Source organism: Aspergillus affinis, assembly GCF_023601865.1.
Source record: "Aspergillus affinis strain CMG 70 chromosome Unknown NODE_38_length_267853_cov_87_405585, whole genome shotgun sequence".
In the NCBI taxonomy this organism is placed as follows: Eukaryota; Fungi; Ascomycota; class Eurotiomycetes; order Eurotiales; family Aspergillaceae; genus Aspergillus; species Aspergillus affinis.
This window is the reverse complement of record NW_026515819.1, coordinates 247,592-267,853: the sequence shown is the minus strand read 5'-3', so window position 1 is coordinate 267,853 and position 20,262 is coordinate 247,592. Positions and strand designations below refer to the sequence as shown.

Sequence of the window (20,262 nt, the reverse complement as noted above, 5' to 3'; positions counted from 1 at the left end):
ACGGCCTCCAGGATCTTACCGAGGGTATTCAGGAGCGCTATAGGTCGGTAGGATTTGGCGAGGCGATAGTCCCGGGGAGCTGATTTACGCAGCACTACAGTAGTCGATTGCTGAAAGTATTCCGGATTGTGCCCAAGACGTAGGCATGCGTTAAATATCTGCGTTAGTACAGCGAGGAAAGAGGAGACCTCACCCAGCCAGTGCCAGACCTTGTTAGGGATGCCATCCGGCCCTGGTGCTTTATCGGGAGGCGCCCGTCTGATGCAACGGAGCACCTCGTGCTCGGTAAGGTCCGGGAAGTCGATCTGGGGGGGTATCCGAGCCGTAGGGATATCAGAGAGGTCGGCCGGAGGTGGTTCGGGAAAGAAGGCTTTGCGAAATGTCTTTACCTTCTGTTCTGCGGTCTCTGCGAGCCCGCCATCTGTTTTCAGCGTAGGTATAAGGCCTCCGCGGGCCTCCCTACTTCTCGCCCACTTAGCCGCCTTCCACATGCCTCGGGGGCCTGATTCGGTAGCCTTGCGGACCCAGGAACGGTGGCCCTGGCGTAGTGCCTTAGCCAATACTTTTCCTTTGCGGTTCCTGACTTTGGTATAGCGCTCCCACCGGAGGCCTGTAGTGGGGTCGGTAGGCCCGTTCGCAATAACTGATTCCGTGTATTCACGCCGGAATTTCCGGGTGATCTTGACCATTTCGCGGCATTCCGCATTGAATGAAGGGTTCGCCCACTTGCTGGGCTTCGCCCACGGAGTGGAGGTGGCGATTCCTTGGTTGATCGTCTCGATAAGGTATTCCATAGCGAGCTCAATATGCTGCTTTGTTTGTAAGGGAAAGGCCTTGCTCTGTAGGTTGAGGTCCACGAAGCTTTGCAGGTCTTTGACACTGCAGGCTTTCCAGTTCTTTCGTCGCTGTGCCTCGGGGGTTTTAGTGCTGATATCAAGGAGGGTTCGTATTGGATAGTGGTCCGAGTCTGCGTGGACTCGCTCGTTGACCTCGCAGGCAACGAGCCTGGGGGTCAGGTCCTGCGAGCCGAGGACCAGATCGATAGTGGTCTTGCTTCCGTTGCGCTCCCACGTGGTAGTGCCTGACTCTAGCCAGAGGTCCAGGCACCTCGTATCCGTCAGTTCCAGCAACTGGTCAGACGATGGGTCTCTCTCAGAGCGTTCTCCCCCCCACGCTAGGTGGTGGAGGTTGAAGTCGCCCAGCAGGAGCAAACGGGGGTTAGTAGAACTGTTAGTAGGGCCGGTAGGGATAGTTAGGGAGGTAACGAGGTCGAGAGTAGTGCCATCTACTTCGTTAGGTCGATTATAAATATTGAAGATGCGCACTTGTTGGCCGTCAGCATCAGTGAGCTCGAGCTCCTGGACGTCCTTCGAATGCGCTGTATGTTTCCAGGTTCCAGGATCGATTTGGCGTGATATATAGAGGCACACGCGGGCCCGCTCGTCCCCTATCTCGGTCGAATCCGGGTATAGGAGCTGGTGGGAGCCGTTAGCAGGATGGTGGGTGGTATCCTGGTAGGGGTTCTCCCAAGGTTCTTGCACAAAGATGAGGTCCGCCTCTAGAACTGCAGGGTCCCGGAGGAACTGTGCCATCACCTTGTCTTTAGATCGATTCGTATTATATTGGAGGATGTGAAGGGGTTTGATCATAATCGGTCAGCCCTAGTGCGTTTCCGTGATACTGAGCGGGTCCTCGTGATAGGAGCCGTGGTAGGTGCAGTTGTTGGTACCGGGGTCTTCGGGAGAGAGACAGTAGGGGTCTCGCTGGCCGAAGTCGATCGTTCTCGGTATGCTACTCTACTGCGGGATCGTTTTGTGGGCGGTGTATCTCCGGTTGGTGAGTCAACTGGTATAATAGCCAGGTGTGAGGCTTCCTGCCGTATTACGGACTGGGTACGGGCACTCCGGCGCGTTCCTTCAGACGAGGTAACGCTCTGCAGGCCACTCCTTCGTCCACGGCGACCCCTAGGTATCGGGGTCACTGGAGCAGGCATCTCCGGCTCACTCTGTTGACCGGCTTCCTCCCGGTCAGGCTGCGGGGGCGCATCCACTCCGTCCGCAGCAAAATCCATTCTATCTGAGGAGAGTTCACTAGCTGTAGGAATCATTTCCTGCGAGCCGGCGTGTGGCGGCGTAGACCCCGGTTGAAATCGGACTGTTGAGCGATTACGAACGCTTGCAGGTCTACTAACGGACCTTGTACGCCTCTCTGAGAGGCTCGTGTGCGGCTGGCTGCGTCCCTCGCTGTTGGACGAGCTGGAGGCCTCCGTACCGCTACGTACGGAGAACTGAAAGTCCTGCAGATAGGGAGGGACCCGGTGCCAGGCTTGCCGGTGCACTGCTGTAGCTTGAACCCGGTCCATCTCTGCTGCATACCTCGAACACCCTTTGTGCCAGGCAGCGTGTGCTTCTCCACACCCTGCACAGCGGCGCTCCTGGCTACTAGTAGACTTGTGGGAGCAGTTCCGGGTCTCGTGGCTGCCCCCACAGAGCCCGCAAGTTGTTTTATTCGAACAGACAATTCCTATGTGACCATATTGTTGGCAGTTAAAACACCGTCGGATACGAGCAGTTCGGTCATACAACACTGTCTTATGGATAACGCTGTCCCAAATGGTGCCTCGTGCGATTGCCTCGTTGGCGTGACGGGGGTCTAAGAATTCCACGATCAGGGCGGACGATCTCTGATTCTTATGGTTGGACGGATGAGTGAGCCACGCGATACGCGTAATTTGGGGGCTCTGCTGAACCTCCTTATTGACTCAGCAATCTCTGTTTTCCTCGAGTAGCTCGTTAGCCACCCGTTGTTGTTCCGTATCAGTAGTGAGATCTCCAATTGACTTAAGTGCGATCCCATGTACAACGATACCCCAAGAGGGACGCCGCAGTATGGCTCCCGCGCTCAGGTGGTTGACCCATTGATCATAGGTCCTGGCAGCTTCGGCCTCAGCGGCGTAGCGGAGTGAAAGGCTCAGATCGCCGGATTTAAGCTGTCTAGCAGCTACAAAACGCGCCTTGGCCAGAGAGAGGGCCCCTATTTGGCCGCACGTTTTCTGTCTTGCTATTTCCGCTCTCTGCTTGATATCCGAGGCCGTAAGACGTCGGTAGGTGCGCACTGCACCAGCATCCCGTAGCTTAACGATAATCTCGCGGTCCTTGCTGAGCTCCGACGGAATGGCCGGGACGGTGCTGGAGGAGCCGTGAGAAGAGATCGTATGGACCGGGGGAGGCGCGTTGCGGACCACGGAGGCCCAAGACTGGCAATTCTGTTTCTGTATATTTGATTGAGTGTAATAACTCTGTTCTTGGATGGTCTGGAGGGTCTGCCGGATATTGGCCAGCTCAGGGCCGATACGGCAGTTGGCGACCAGAATATCTACAGTTTCGCGTTGCAAAAATTCGCAGGCGTCGGCTACTTGCTGTATAAAGCCGACTACCGGTCTAGGAAGCTGTTTTCCATTCGATTCGTTGTATAAGAGGTATTGCTGCGCATCTTTGTTGAGGTTCAAAACGCAGTGAAGAAAATTCTGATTGTGCGTGTTTACCGCCTCGGGAATCCCTGAAAGGGCCGGCCACGAGGGTTTCGCCCCAACCATATCGATATCCCCTATAAAGTTAGGTTCAATCGATAGCGGCTGGGGTTGATAGTAAACTGGCTGATTCTAGAGGCCGTAGCCTTTGTGGTGGTTGAGTAATTTTTAAAAATTTTGTTCGCGTCGAAGTTGTTGTTTTCCCGAGCATATACCTACATTCAGTTGAATCGATAGGATATCTGCTTAGGGCAATGACCAAGTCAACCGACACATAGTTTTTGTTGTGTCATGCATCCCAGCAGATCTGTTGAATTGGAAGACCAGTCAGAGGCTCAAGGAGGTTTTCGGGATGAATGGTACTTCGGCTAGGGAGATGATTAATATAGCATGGCGCTTAGATTAACTAAACCCTGTGGAGTTCATTTTCGCCACGCTCTGGACTTTATAATCCATGTAGTGCAGCTTTTCAATTCCAAGTATTTTTTCTAAATTGCTATTAGTTATGATACAGTCATTCCCATTGCGATTCCCGGTGCACCTATGCGTGCGCTGACAGATTCAGACATAAAGATTATTGTATGTACCTACAACCAGTGCGAAAGAAAGTAGACTGCCGGATTCATTTAAGCGTGATCATGTATCTAGATGCTATCAAACGAGATTTTCTAGACCGAGATGTAAATCTGCTTTCCTTTCATATGTCTTTACTACCCGCGCTTGCTTCTATCACTCCCCGCGGACGGGGTCATGATATCTTCAAAACCAGGTTGAGCTACTGTAGGTGAACGGTCAGCCAAATGCACACATTCCGTCAGGTTTACTTACCTATATCTGTTGCCACAATACGAAATGCCTCCTCCAGGTGTTCAAAATCTTCGAAAGTCCAGCAGTTTGGAATATGGATTGCTTTTGCGCTCGTTGTGGGCCCTGGATGATGTCTCCCAGGAGAGGTTTCTGTGGTTTTCCGTGAAGCTTCATCGGATACTTTTGGCAAGTGGAGGGTATCATCAGAATGGCTTTCACGTTCGCCCATAAGCTCAGTGAGAAGGTCCCGCTCCTGTGAAGTTATTGTGGTGTTTTCAAAGAAAGCAGCGAGGGTGGCCATGTTGAAGAGCTTCGGTTCGATGCGTCGTATCTCTCCCGTGCGGCGTATCTCGTCCTCCTCCTTTCGTATATCTCTTGTTCACCTGGGCCACGATATTATTCATACTGAGCGCATTGAACATGTCTGGGTGTCGCACCTACGTACCACGGTGAATATTTATCACTGTCGTTGTCGATATCGTCTGCGGGTCTAGCCGCTTATAAGTGTCATGATACTGGAGGTGAGGGGGGCGGCGCAGACCCGGCGGCCGTCACCTATGAAATGTACCCTCGGTCTCCCGACCTCTCTGTGTTCTGTAGTACTGGTTGATCGTTTGCCATTGTCCTTACTTACGGACCGTCTTCATCCCCGGCGACGTTCGCAGTTGAATCTTCCTGTTGTTCTAAACCCGTAGCGATAGAGTCCACTGACTGAACCTGTTCTAGGAGCCCCGTTTTTAATATGGAATCTGCTACGAACGGAATCGCGGATATTATAAATCATCTTCCCCGAGGTTCGCTGATACTTCTCTACCCTATAGATCGTCGAGCATCTCCCCCTGTAGTTCTTCGAATCTCGGACATTCGAGTTATATTTAGCGAATAGTCTTTAAAACGAGATATACCGGGCAAATGCATTCATCAGATACTGCGTTACCTATTCCTTGGATCCCTCGAGATTGCTTCTCATGTGTTGTTAATTTCCGATATTCTTTAAGGCCAAATAAATTTATTCGCTGTCTCCATTCGACAATTCAAATCCACATAGCTTAACTTGTCTCTTCCGTACGCTCATCATGGTCATGACTGACCGACCCCTTTTGTTCAACAATCTCCATGAAGGTCACAGTCGGTTTCCAGCCAACGGATTTGCGCGCACTGCTAACTTCAGAGTACAGCTCATCCACTTGCTCTAGGGTAAGTCCCTTGGTCTCGTAGATCATGAAGTAAACGAAACCAATACAGAGAAAGCAGCATCCGAACCAAATGAAGAAAATCTTTGACTGCAGATTTGCATTACCGGTACCGTAATTCACCAGGTACGGGGTAGAGTAGGCGATAGCCCAGTTAAATAACCAATTAGTGGCGGTGGTTATGGAAAGTGATCTGGCTCGAACCTTCAAAGGGAAGATTTCGCCAGTAACAACCCTATATCATTAGATTAATTTTTGTTTGTAGCAAAAGGGCTAGTACTTGCCTACCAAGCAATAGGTCCCCATGATGCAGCAAAGAAGAAAATAAATATACAGATGAAGGCGATCGCGGCATTCTGTGCCGCTTTGTTGAGCACAATAATTTTACCAGCGGCATCCTGAGTGGTGGTCGTTGTTCCTAGTACGGCGACGAGAAGCTGCGAAACACACATGCCGATGGCACCTAATAGCAAGACGGGTCGGCGGCCCCATTTATCAATAGCGTAGAGACCAGGGACAGTTGAAGCCACGTTAACACAGTTGGTAATCAAGCTGATAACGAACTCGTTCTGGAATCCGGAGTTCTTGAAGAACTGCGTGCCGTAGTAGAAGATGAAATTAATGCCAGTCAGTTGCTGCAGGGCTTGAAGACCGCAACCGGTGAGCAACCGCTTTCCAAGATTGCCTTTGAAACATTCGAGATAGCTAGGCTGCCCTAGTCTCATCTCGTATTCATGGTTGGCTTGAATCTCAGCAAGCTCCTCTCTGACTGCGGGATGATCTCCAGGGAGACGGCGGAGTTTCGCAAGATTCTGAGCGGCTCTTTCAAAGTTGTCCTTTTTAATTAGGTAGCGGGGAGTCTCGGGCAGAATCAGCATTCCGATAATCAAGACGATAGCCCAAGCAAACTGGACTGCAATCGGGATACGGTAGGAGCCGGTATCATTCCGGCTGTGAGTCGAATTGTTGACCACGGAAGCCAACAGTAGACCAATGGTAATGGCCAGCTGGTAGGAGCCGACAATAAATCCACGAATCCACTTTGGTGCGGTCTCGGACTGGTATAGAGGAACTATAATGATAATACCAGTCAGTGAAAATCAGCACGAGAGAAGGCGTAAACATACTCAATGCCGAAACCAAGCCCACACCAAAGCCAGCAAAGAATCTACCTGCGAGAAACAACGGAATTGCAGTGGCAACTGTCTGTAATATGACGCCGAAGATGAAAACCCAGCTAGAAGCAATCAGACCCCATCGACGACCGATAGAGTCTCCCAGAGGAGCTGCACCAAGAGCACCAAAAAATGTTCCGGCCGAGAGAATGGAGACGATGGCAGAAGACTGGCTAGAGGTAATATTGAGATTACCACTAGCATCCCGATGGCCTGTGGAGAAATGTTCTTGCCAGTAGGGCATGGCAAGAATACCACTGATAGTCCCTGTATCATAACTTTGTGAAGAGACAAGTCAGATGCAATCATTAACTGTGGTAGTTTGAGAAGCTTACCCAAACAAAACACCACCAAAGGCGACGAAGGCCGAGATGGCAATTGCTGGCCATGATGCGCCAGCCGTACCCTCAGGATTCTTAAGTAAAATACCCATGGGGCCTAGTGGAAGAGTAGAGTAAATTGGACAGCCGTGGAACACAAAGTAGATGAATCAGGATAAAAAAGGTGTCTCGAGGGGAGGCCAATCTGCATCTTATACTGCATGGCTGAGAGAGCGATAGACTAGCATCTAACATTTCAAATGTATGAGCAGCGAAGAGGATTTTCCAGACAGGGTTTCAGCAATGGCACCCGAGCCAAGTCGGACCAGCCACCGGACCAGCCACTTCCTGCTCAGTGCAACCGAACGTGAAAGCTAGAACATGCTAAGACAAAACTGGCGAACCCCCCCCGGCTTTCTATCCATGGATACGTCCAAGGTTTCTAAGTACATAAATGCGGAGATGCGGGGTCCAATCAACGTCAGCTAATCGTCTGGGGTGCCATAAGCACTAACTCTGCGGGAAGTGTGGAAGAATCGAATACGCCGAGTGATGCCATGCACAACACGACCCTAAGCGCATCGGGTTGCTCGGTGAAGTCTTGCTGGTATTCGGCATGACTCAGGTATATTTCGCGGCTGAAAACCATTAACTTTACTAGGATGAATGTTAACAAACGCGGGATTTTGACGCCTAGTAAGATCACCCGAAGCTGGCCTAATATATTTCCGCACTCGGCGAATATCTAGCAGTATTATCGGAACGATCAGGCACCTAGTAAGGAGTAAAAAATTGAGTTATTTGGCTGGTAAGACGAAATGTTCACCCCCGTGGAGAGATACATGCCTATACAGAGATGTCATGAGAATCTACAAAGTATCTTTTCCAGAGTAGATGACGAGAACTAGCCCCTTCTCGAGAGGTGTAATGTCCGAAGAAACTCCTAAGCCCCCAGAACTCTGAGATTAATTCTTTTGGCTTCTCAAGTGTCATGCCCGCCATTGGGCAATTTTGAGATTACGGTTTGAGTTTCTCCGAAGAAGACCCGGAGCGATGGACTCCGTGCGTCGGGAAGGTGCACGTTTGCCCGATTTACCTTGTTGAGGACCTACGACGCATGAAGAGCGAAACATCGACTTTCTCCAGATGTGGTCCCCGTGGGAAATGGGGAATTTGGAGAATATTCGGTGCCGGAGGACCCGAAGCGATGGGCTCATGTACATGGTTACATAGTCGTGTCGTCCTGGAATTTCCAGTGTTAATATTTCCACAGGGAATCCTCATACACCACACTATAGTTCATATCACCATAGCCCTTGCGGTGGGACTTTTGGCGGGCATCGCAAATTCTTCCAGCTATGACCAGTCCTACCGTGGCCAATACTATTACTATAATCTTTGCTCTAAATATCGCCTCTTTATAAATAACCGGTGTCCCAACAGTATTACAGTGCCCTCACTCAATATGTATCGCACTGGCCGAGGGTTTCAGTGGCAGGTTATCACGAGTGCTAGGCAAAGGACGCTCCTCACTAAAAGTTTGGTGGCTTCTAAAGTCTGCGAGTGCCTATTTGTTAGACGAGGGGCCAATCAAGGTGCACAACAAGACCAGGAAACCTGGAAGAGGGTACTGACCTAGAAAATGAACTCCCTGCATTTCCTGTCGCATCATCCATCGAGCACTAAGCTTGTCCAGCGCAGTCTTGAAGTCGTCAAGGATAATAGTGTCACAGAGGCACTTGAACATGAAACACAGCTAGAAAATACTCTTTCGTTGGTCATTGTGCTTGGAGTGTTGTCTGAATGTTGCCTGTCGGCGAGCTTACCTTCCAGAAGGGGTTAATTCCAAGGGGCATGGCAGCCGAAAGAGCTCCAGTCACGCTGAGAATGTCAGCAACGATAAAGACAATCGAGAGGCACATTGATCCCAGCATCAAACCGAAACGGGGACATTCGCGCACTAGCCCAATGATTCCAAAGTTATAGTGTTTTTTGACCACCCAGAAGAGATTACAGGTCGTGTAAATCCACCAGGGATCACTAGACGCAAGACATTGTTAGTCGACGGTAGAGATCAACAAAGTCATTAGGTATAGGGCGCTCTACCGAAACATTGCCTCCCAGGGCCTAATCTTTTCGTACACAGTGAGATTGATATTGTTGAAGTAGGCGAAGTTGGCGTAGATCTCGGTCGCCCAGTATGGTTGCGCCAGGACAATGGTACCGATATAGAAGAGTGACAGCTCGCGGCTCATAAAGGGTCTGTTTTTCATCCATGCAATCACATTGTGTAAAGACCAGGAGAAGACCAGTCCGATCGCAGTGGAGGCTAGATACCATCCATACACTGGATCTGGGGCGAAGATAAACGTTCCATGGGCTGTCGCCAGAATCAACTATCGGAGCCCAGTGAATTTAGCTGCGGGCTATGCAGTGTGCTGCCAGCTGCCCAGGGGAAGGTTACTGTACCTCTAAAAGGATCAACTTATGCAGTAAGACGCCAGGTCGCATGTTTGCAATTGTGACAGCGGCCATGATTACAAGGGAGCCCGTCATCAGCCCCTGAGACCAGGCCTCCAGAACTAGGGCGGCGGGATCATCAACAGGGCGATGAACAGTTCTCTTTACAGGGTTAGGATGGACGTCGGGGAAAGCGCTGAAGTTGATACTCGAACGTGCGATCATGCTGGACGGTCTTGGTCATATTCCTAGAGATTGACGACGCCTGTGGGGGGAGCGAATAAGAAGGAAAAATTGCGGGGCACTTTTCGCAGTTATTCATTCTTTTCCTGTGATTTTAAATTCTAATGGGGTTTGGGAGGAAGGAGTCAAGCCCTCGAGGTCAGTGCCTTCCCCACAAGCCCCGAGCGGGGAAAATAATCTGGAGAAGTGTCGAGTCTCTGGACACAGGGGAACAGCATGGTTTAACGGCTTCACGGCAACGTTTGCGGGAGATGGGTGGCGAAATCTAGACCTCACCAAAACCGCAAGTTGGGTTGGGAGACCCTGACCCAGAACCCGCCAAGTTATTTGAATACAAGGTAATATATACCGTATTACATATAATTACATTAATTACAGTCTATATTACGTTCGTCATTTTGTTTTATGTGGACCCAAGGGTTCCTGGCCGGTCAGTAGGTACCCGTAGGGCTCCCTAAAAAGCAATACGGCGAAGTCTAGGCACTAATAGCTCCCGGAGAAATATCGGCGCTTTGCCCAGCTTCCTCACGCGGAGCACCGGAAGAAGGGCCTAAACAAGTGGGTTAAACACGGTTAGCCGAGAACTCAGCTGGCTTTCTAGAAGTAAAGCAAGTAGACCAAGAAGTAGGTACGAGATTATGACGAAGTTAAACCCTTCGCCCCCTCCCCGTGCAAAGTAACGTCGCTGTGATATTAATCGCGCATTGGGTGCCGAGACACCCCATGGAGAAGGGTTGTCTGGTCCGCGATAATCCGGGGCTTCTGGCGATACAGAATGAATCACGTATCATTGCCTCTCCCGGACTTAGTGACACTCTCCGCGAGAATGAAATTGAGCTGCTGTGGAATGAACTAACGCGGGATTCTTTGCAACAACGTCGTACACGGGATCCCCTTTGCTGACCTTAATCTCTGTTTTTCTCTGGGCCTGGGGATCTTCGAGAAACCTTGAATAAGGGTCTATGGACGAATGTAGATCTTCCTGACTGAGGGTAATTGAAAACACCCTTAGGTACAACAGATTGTATGTCTCGTCTTTTGACGTGCCGACTTCAACGCTCTGCTTCGCCAAACTGGTTGTGTTCCGAACTGGTAGTGGGCTTGCCTTTGCGGTCTACCAGAGCAGTCATGGTAGACCGCTCAGTCGCGTCTAATTTGGGCCCTTTGCATTCTTGAGGGCATCCGGCAAAAAGGCGGTCGGTGCGCGTAGGCACTGCTATAGTTTATTTTATTGACAGTCCCGAATCTCCACCTAGCCCCACAGATCACCGCCTGTAAGATTGAGCGACGTCATTGCCCTGGGTCAGCAACGTACGCTGGTATTCCAATGTGTTTTGGAGATGGGCTGGGCAGAAAAGTGAAGCTCGAATTAGCTTTGCTCCGACTAGACACCATCTCACTCGCAAGATAAAAAGCAGGATCCGCATGGGCTGTCAATGTTATAAATATAAATTGAAACGCGGGTAATAAGTGCGGGCCACAGAAAGCAGAGGCGATGCATAGCATGGTAACTGTGCAACATGATGAATGGTAAGATGCAACGGTTTTTTGGGAGTCGACCGAATGTACATTGTCAACTTCCATGCGGGGTTTTGCTCGATTGCTTGAAGAGGGGCGGCAATGTTTTTTGGGAATCGACCAGATGCTTTCCGAAGATGGCCCGAAATTTCTCCACGCTCGGCGAATTAGCAGCAGTTCTAGCAAAAGGGACCAGGCACCTTGCGACAATGGAGTTATCATGTGGGCCGAGAAATGCCTAGACGTTTTGACCCCATGGGGAGACACCGATATACAAAGTTATCGCCCGGTATTTCTCAAACGCTTTGAGTGGCCGAACCATTCTTGGGGTAGAGTACTTAGTCTGCTATAGATAGCCAACGCGAAAATTAGATATTTTCCTAGAGTAGTGCCTTTTCCCGAGACACGAACCCACATGGTTCTAAGAAGTCCCAAGAACACCCGAATTACTAGTTCATTTGGCCCCATGCATGTCATGCTACCGTTGGCCGATTTGCGGGGTAAGAGTTTGAGTTTCCCCGAAGAAACTCGCCAGTACTTCGATATCGGTGCTACTAATCCATCTATTGTTGAAGCCTACCGTCTATGGGGCACATCCACTAAATGGAGAATGAATGGGGAAGGTATTATGTGCTGGTAGAATATCCTGGTGCACTTGGGCCATTGCCGGAGAATTCAGGGCGACTTGCTCACATATATATAAGGCCGTGTCGTGCCGCTATGTCACAAATAATATTCTTCCACAGCGACAACTACTTTTTTTTATCCCTTCACAATGGTTCATCTCACGAAGGCCCTTGCGGCGGGTCTTTTAACAGGCATTGCCAGCATGGCAAACGCCCTCAACTACGATCAGCCCTACCGTGGCCAATACCATTTCTCGCCCCAGGAGCATTGGATGAATGACCCCAATGGTCTCTTGTATCACAATGGGATATACCATCTGTTCTACCAGTATAACCCCGGCGGTAACCAGTGGGGGAACCTGTCCTGGGGCCATGCCACCAGTAACGATCTCACCCACTGGGAAGAGAAGCCCATTGCCCTCCTTGCCCGGGGATATGGCGGCGAAGTCACCGAGATGTACTTCAGCGGAAGTGCGGTAGTTGATGTGAACAATACCAGTGGCTTTGGAAAGGATGGGAAGCCCCCCATGGTCGCCATGTACACTTCTGCCGTAAGCTCACCCACGAGCAAGTAGATACCGTGCCGAAGATAACTAGCTCACTCCCTTTCCACAGTATCCTGTTGCACAGACCCTGCCGAGTGGAAAGACCATCCGGAAGAACCAGCAATCCCAGTCTATCGCCTACAGTGTTGACGATGGTCTAACCTGGACCACGTACGATGCCGCCAACCCGGTCATCTACAACCCTCCAGCCCCATACGAAGACCAGTACCAAAACTTCCGTGATCCCTTTGTTTTCTGGCACGAGGAGTCTCACAAGTGGGTCGTCGTCATTTCTCTAAGTACATTGTACAAGCACGTCATTTACACATCCGACAACCTAAAGGACTGGACGCTGGCGAGTGAGTTCGGTCCTTACAACGCCCAAGGCGGAATTTGGGAGTGTCCCGGACTTTTCAAGTTGCCCCTTGATGGAGGGAAGTCCACGAAATGGGTCATCGTGAGCGGGCTCAACCCCGGTGGGCCCCCCGGCACGGTCGGTTCTGGAACCCAGTACTTCGTGGGTGACTTCAATGGTACCACCTTCACTCCCGATACCAATTCTGTGTATCCCGGAAGCGCGACCGCCAACTGGATGGACTGGGGCCCAGACTTCTATGCCTCAGCTGGCTTTAATGGCCTCTCCCCTAACACCTACACCCACATCGCCTGGATGAACAACTGGCAATATGGCCCGAAAATTCCCACCAGCCCATGGCGCTCCGCCACGTCTATTCCTCGACATCTATCTCTTAAGACCATCGGGGATAAGACGACTCTCATTCAGCGGCCCCAGGAAGCATGGTCTTCTATCGTCAGCAAGCAGCCGGCCTATTCACACACCTACAATTCTATTCGCCAAGGTTCCGTTTATGTGGGTAGCAATAAAGAGACGAGCAAGATCGACTTGAGCTTCTCTGCTAATTCGACGGCTTCGGAGTTTGCTATCGCTGTTCGGACCTCCGCCGACTCCACCGAGCAGACCCTTGTCGGTTATGACTTCGTCAACAAGCAAGTCTTCATTGACCGCACCAAGTCTGGAGATGTGTCATTCGACAACACTTTCGCAAGCATATACCGCGGACCCCTTGCATCGGCTATCAATGGCAAAGTAAATCTGACCATCTTCGTCGACCGGTCTAGCGTTGAGGTTTTCGGGGGTCATGGGGAGACTACTCTCACAGCTCAAATTTTCCCGAGCAGCGACGCGATTCACACCCACCTGATATCCAAAGGAGGAGTCACTAAAAACGTCAAACTCAGCATCTACGATATCGCCTCAACTTGGACCTGATATCGCTGGCTATCCCAAACATAGTGACTTGTCAACAAGAAAGCATGATGCATACCCTTTTGAGGCTTAGCTAGATCCTATAGGTTAATGGATACAGTAACTTTGCATTCTAAGAACCATATCTAGGATGCATCTTCAAGACAGTAGGGGTTCGAGACCCTGTTGCCTGCAAACTGCATACTGCATAGAATTCTTCGAGCAACGGAGGTTACACATGCAAGGTCTATGAAAGAGGCGTCAGCTCCGTTGTAGCGATTTCTCTGACATATAAGAAGCATGATGACCCCAGGTGATCATGATCATGTTTCTACCCTGCCCCAAACACATCGCTCAAGTCATCATATCTCGTGGTTCTCGACTTCTACCACATCATATATTAGCTACCTTTCGGCTTATGCGCCATGAACGCCACCATCGGAGGTGGTTCATATCACAGCCCTTCCCAGCTGTCTCTTATAGATGTCCACTTTCCCGGTTTCAGTATGGTCTCTGCCTCCGCACAGCAGCTGCCTGCCGGTAACCCGGACAGCTATACTCGACTCCTTTGTGCTTTAGAAATACTTGTCCTCTCCACTCTCTATGCAGCTTGCTATGTTGGGGATTAGTGTGAAGCTACTTCAGTTCGTATTTCTCCCATTGGGGTGGGATAGAGCTAACAGTCTGCAGCTTCGACAATTCACGTCTCGTACTATGACGAAGCGTACGAGATGCTCGTCGATTGGATAGTTCACCAACCCTTTGTCCGCAATGCTCACACATTGATTGCTCATGTGAGATCTCCGCCGCGAACAAGCATCCAATATCATGCAAAGAAAAAGCCTTTAATCTTCGATACCAAAGCATTATGTGTGAAACGGCCCTTTAAAATTTTGACTTTTTGCTCATCTTGGATTGAGGCCCATCAAGTGATCAGTGTAAGTCCAAAATATAAATTGAATTATATGTTCTTTGGTCAAAAGTATCCGAGTTGTTCTAGGCGCCTCCTAATGTCATGGAGACGGCCATCATACCAGTCATTCAAATCTTTCGCATTTCCTTCTGTCATCTTTCGTATTTTCTTCTGCCATCTCTCTGCTATCCTTCTGCTATCGTTCGCATTTCCTGGCTCTATCGTATAATAAACCATCATATCCCTACCAAATTATCTATTATCGTCCAATATATATCCCGAATGATATCCTACCTGCTCGAATCAACTGCATTCTCAGTGTTCATGATATCAGTCATTGACCAGGGAAATCACGTCCATCTAACTCCGGCACATGTTGGAAAAACGATCGGTTTGATAATTGAAAGAGAAAAGACGCTTAGTAACATCTCGTATTCGCACTCGTTCCAGGAGGAATGGATGGGAGAGCGTCCGTCATACATGCGCCTAGACCCATTGTTACTACATGGCCTATCTGAGCCCAATTGCCTTTCTATCATTCCATAATTCTTTTTGTTGAATACCATAGAATCCATAGTTACTATATGTAGTCTTTCAGAGAAGAGAAACGACAGTCATAAGTTAATGTTGGAACAATATTGTCAACCAGACCAGAGAGGTGGAGTATCCTGACCTAATCCACATGCTGCACAGCACCTTGCTTGGCCTAGACTTGGCCTACCATTCCAAATGACATTCCAATGGATCAGGAATGCATAGGTGTAAACAAGTGGAACTATAAATGGCTAGGCAGATTGCAGTTTAGAAATGACACTTCACTTTTACCCACCGAGCATATACCTACATTCCGTTGAATCGATAGGATATCTGCTTAGGGCAATGACCAAGTCAACCGACAGTTAAATTCATTGCTTAGTTAGGAAGACTTTTGAGGTAGGATATGCTGTACAAGAAAAAAAATTACCCCCAAGGCCACAAATCACCGAGCTCGTAATCGCTTTGAACGACATGGCGTATCTTTGTAGTGGATACTTTCATTTTGCCTGCTCGCCCTTTACCCCTCTACTGTTCCCCAGGTTGCTCTTCGGGAAGCCCCACTATACATCAACGTGTTGAATATCCCGGTCACTGAGATAATTGCGGGGGTTGAGATCACGTGCATACATTTATATACCTGTCTACCAGCCTCCTTGTATTGAACACACAACATAACAACACACAATCATCTCCCATCAATAATATGATCACTAAAGCAACATTTATCAATCAACAAAAGCCTCACAGGAAAAACCCACTTTTTTGCTACTGTCAACATAAGCCTCGCATAATCACCAGACATTCATCGCAATGAAGCAGTTGCGTGCAGATCCAAATGTAGCCACAGCTATTACTAATGTGGTTTTCCAATGTGATCGCAGATCTGTGGTCATTCAAAAATAGCGCCTAAAAGCTGATGTGCATACAGTGTGCGAAATGTTGAGAGTCCATCGTGATAAATTTAGCAATACAATACAAGACACGGTATCTGGAGTCCCCTCTCTGAAAAAAACTGATTATCCTCTTAAGGCTACGTGGAGGGGCACTAGTCATTATCGTTAAGTTGACAAGGGGAGGTATTATAAGGCGTGTATAGATTAAGGTGTACGTGAGATATAGACTTGTCTGTTTTCAGATTGCTTTGCGGTGCGACATTCTCGGATCGAGCTTCGTCGCGCCCTTTTCGGCGATAGGTTACGTCCGGTAGTAGGATGTATAGTCACAGACTAATGTTGCCTTAAACTGACTAGGGACATACAAGATATTTATCCTGAGATCCGCATCGTTATATATATTATGGGTGATAAAATGCGAAAAGAACCACCAGACTATCAATGATAAAAGTCTCTCTCTTTTAAATATTTCTCAAGTACATACTCTGGACTTGATTCAATATCATCATTTGGTTTCTTGCTAACGGAGAATATAGTTTTTTTGCGAATACAGATTTCCATTCCTATTAATTCAGTCTGGCGGCACAATAACTTGACTAGTTTCTACTCTGACCATTCTCCAGCACATAATGGATAGATGTTGTACACACAACAAGAAACTGCGCCTCATGCCCAGCATAACTAAACGAAACCAACGTCCAGCTTCTTGTATCGGACATAGCTAGAAGCTACGCCTTATACCCAGCATAACTAAACGACACCAGCGTCAAGCTTCCCGTATCGGACACAACCAGAACCCCCTCCGCCGCTTTATTCGGATAAATAAGTCCCGATAGCACAGCCACACCGTCATCCACGAACATCTCCACCGAGTTCGAATCCACATAGATCTCCAGCTTGACCGTGTTGCCTCCAGAAGGATTCGGCGCCGTAGCCACAGTATCGTATGCCTTTTTTGGATTTGATGGCATGGAATCAGTCGCGGAACCGTCGGAATCCCTCACCAAAAATGCTTGGGACTTCTTGAAGTTATAACCAATGGTCGTGCTAAAAGACCCGTCGGATTTGATGCGAAAGCGGACTTCGTTGCCGTCGTCACCGTCTGTCTTGGAGATCGTTGCGCGGATGACGTACGCATCTTCTTTCAGGTCGCTGGGCAGAGATGCAGATTTCGGATCCTTTGTAATGGTCTTCTTACTCACGGATTTGGCAGAGCCAAAAATTCCTTCATACCCTGCTATTGGGCGGCTAACAAGGGTAGGAGAATTATTGATGGTCTTGAGCTTAACCTCTCGGACCATACTGGTCTGACCAGCAAAGTCCCCGTAATAGGGTAGCGAAGCTGCGTACTCCCAGTTATTCATCCAGGCAATTGCATAGCGACTGCCGTATGTATCTTTTGGATTATCCCAGCTGACCGTGGCATAGAAGTCAGGCCCATCATCCATCAATTGCGGCTTCGCGTCTGTGGCTGTGAAGCCATTGCCGTCCCATTTCCCGATCCAATACAGGGTGCTTCCTTTTGCGCCTGCGGCCAGGATCCAGGTGCGCTTTTTAGAGTCTCCGTCTAGGTCGATCTGATAGAGGTCTGGGCACTCGAGGGGGTCCAGGTTGACACCAGTGTTCGGAGTGAACGAGGATGTATGCTTCCAGGTCTTGAGATCTGAGGAGGTATAGAAACCAATCCTGTTACCCTCCGCGAGAGACATGACCCAATTGCCTGCTTTGCCATCCCAAAAGATCTTGGGGTCTCGAAATGCGGGTTTCGCGCCCGGATCTGGGTTTGGCAGTGCAGGATTGCCCTTGTAAGGGGCGAAGCTGTCGCCATTGTCGGTTGAATAGAAGAGAGACTGTTGTTGCACCCCATCCGCCATCTGTGTGACAATGGCCACGACAGCATTTTTGCCAAAGCCAGCCTTGTTGTCCTCATCCACCACGGCGCTGCCAGTTTCGATGTCACCCAGGTTCACGCCGTTGGGAGGATTTGGTTTGTATTTCTTGATCGCTACACCCTGGCGAGTCCAGTTTACCATGTCGGTGCTCGTGACATGATACCATTCTGTCCCGCCTGAACCGGGGTCTGAGCTGTCAAAGTCGGAATTGTAAAGGTAATAGAAATGCCATTCATCCCCGAGGAAGAACGGACGTTGGGGATCATTCATCCATTTCCTTTCGGGGGTGATGTGATAGCTAGGCCGGGCTTGGCTGGCGGCAAGTGGGACTGTACTGGCAAACAAGGTGAGTGATAGCAATGAAAAACCACGGAACGCCAGCATCTTTGCGAAGAGTGCAACGAAACACAGCAACGTGATAATGATAGACGAGTCTTAAGTACAAGTGATCGCGAACGAAGGCTGTGAAGATGCAGGAGTGATAGGCGAGCAAGGAGGTATATAATACCCCTGCTCTCAAATGGAAACGCAGCCAAATAGTACAGTAGAAGTCGAAAACAGATTCCCCCTCAGACATACACGCTTTCTTTCCTGGCGACCTACTATGGAGCGAAATCCGGATCGCCCAGTTTCAGTTGGCTCGTAGAACCAAGCATATTGCCGGAATCCTCCATAGGTGGCTTATTCTAGCCGAATTAGACCTAGCTAATTTAGTGTGGGGCGCTGGGAAAGAAAGCGTCTGTCTAGGAGGGGAATCTGTTTTCGACTTCTACTGCAGTGCCATCTTTTTTTGGGGGAGGGGGGTTTCCGGGCATGCCCATGTACAGAATGCACGGGATAGCCGAAACTGCACAAAACTGTGCGCGAAAAACAGGCTTTTTTCATTATAGCTTCGGCGCGAGATCTCGGTGGACCTGCGTGGGTGGGTCCAGGGTCTGGTGGGTGTAGCATGCTCCTTCTCATCTCCTAAGTGTTTTTGTCGATGTCATTCGCTTCACTAGCTCTTGGTGCTAGCCATCTGGCGACATCAAGACCAGCCAGCAATTAGGGGGCTATCGTGCACAGTTTTCATCAAACCGTTCGGTAGAGAACGAGGAAGCTCCCATCTGTATTTAGTTATTGCATGCGTAAAAGACCATATTTACCATTGTTGGCTTATAGCAAGCTAGCCGCCGACCTTATCCCGCCGATCTTCCCTTATTCCGTCGTCCGGTCTAAAGCAACGTTGGAAGTTGCCTGGCTTACTTGCCTGCTTCTTCAAACTGAGTTTAATTCAGTTACATTCTAGTTTCTAATCAAAGGTCATTATAGGTCTCTGAATCTCTGAAGAGGATTCCGCCCAGACTCAACCCCGCCAAGAAGATTAAAATAATTTTCATTACGAATAACTTATGCTTGTCTTGTTTAGTGACCTCGCCACCCCTTCACAATATCAGGTCTCTGAATACAGCGTAGGGGGAATTCTATGAATATCTGAACATTAAATATCAAGGTTGGATGGAAGTGAACTAACCAATAGGTATATGGAAAGCATTTTCTACAGCTTTAATTTATAATGATAAAATTGTTATGTTGCATTGCAATTCTCTTCCACATAAGCTTAAAGCAAATATTCACTACTTTTTCTTCAAATTAAGTCAAACTTATCTTGATGGTGGTGCCATTTCCTTCGCGTCACCAGATCATCGTGGTGCTTCGGGCGTATCGCTGCTTGTGGCTAGAAGTTGCAGCACATCGTAGACCCATCACCTGCCGATCAGAATCCTGTGACGCTGACTGCAATATTGGGCGTAAAATGCCGCAAAGGCTGATTGATTCTGCTGAGCGATCTTCGGTACGGTCCTCTGTCCGTTCCAACGCCTTTATTATGTCCCATTGGTGTGCCCCGTCTGTGCGCCCAGTCGGCACGCCCTGTAGGTGTGGGGTTTCCGGGGAAAGTTCGGAAATACCCCTTTTCCAAGGAAGAAAAGCCGATGGTTTTATTAAAGTTTAATGAGGTTAATCGAAGACGCCAGCGAATTGATCCACTTCTTTCATGGCCATGGCCAACGCTCTTGTCCAGGGAACCAGCCGTCCTCAAGAAAGTTAAACCTGTGGCTGAAGCCTCCGCAAGAGTAGCAGGTCTGAGGACGGCCACCGGGGGCTCCGTAACCACTGGCAGCGTCGCCCGAGGGGCACTTGTGAGAAAGACGGAATGATTTTTCCCGAGGCAGGAATGTCACGTTCCAATACAAATACTCCAATTAATCATGGTGTCTAATAACAAGGGCAAAGAGTGGCCTTGAAAAATAAATTGTAGGTCCTATTGGAAGCAAGATAAAAGGGGACACAGGTAACGCTCTAT

General features: G+C 49.2%; 3 protein-coding genes across 3 annotated transcripts; 1 reads left to right on the top strand and 2 right to left on the bottom strand.

The window, feature by feature from the left end:
- On the bottom strand, positions 1 to 9,709 carry KD926_006875 (putative glucose transporter rco-3; the record flags this gene model as incomplete). Its single annotated transcript, XM_053099894.1, has 14 exons — positions 1 to 1,583; positions 1,682 to 2,752; positions 2,861 to 3,606; positions 4,358 to 4,697; positions 4,778 to 4,826; positions 4,971 to 5,058; positions 5,406 to 5,764; positions 5,818 to 6,601; positions 6,657 to 6,982; positions 7,040 to 7,142; positions 8,660 to 8,780; positions 8,851 to 9,064; positions 9,131 to 9,420; positions 9,494 to 9,709. Coding segments are annotated over 14 exons (6,290 nt in total), but the record flags the coding sequence as incomplete, so codon positions are not given.
- A 2,311-nt stretch (positions 9,710 to 12,020) lies between these two features.
- On the top strand, positions 12,021 to 13,707 carry KD926_006874 (glycoside hydrolase family 32 protein; the record flags this gene model as incomplete). The annotated part of the gene is made up of 2 exons (XM_053099893.1): positions 12,021 to 12,422; positions 12,487 to 13,707. 2 exons carry the CDS (start codon positions 12,021 to 12,023, stop codon positions 13,705 to 13,707), a joined length of 1,623 nt encoding a protein of 540 aa, XP_052956459.1.
- Positions 13,708 to 16,754: 3,047 nt separating this feature from the next.
- On the bottom strand, positions 16,755 to 18,302 carry KD926_006873 (glycoside hydrolase family 32 protein; the record flags this gene model as incomplete). Its single annotated transcript, XM_053099892.1, has 1 exon — positions 16,755 to 18,302. One exon carries the CDS (start codon positions 18,300 to 18,302, stop codon positions 16,755 to 16,757), a length of 1,548 nt encoding a protein of 515 aa, XP_052956458.1.
- Between the last annotated feature and the right edge of the window lie 1,960 nt (positions 18,303 to 20,262).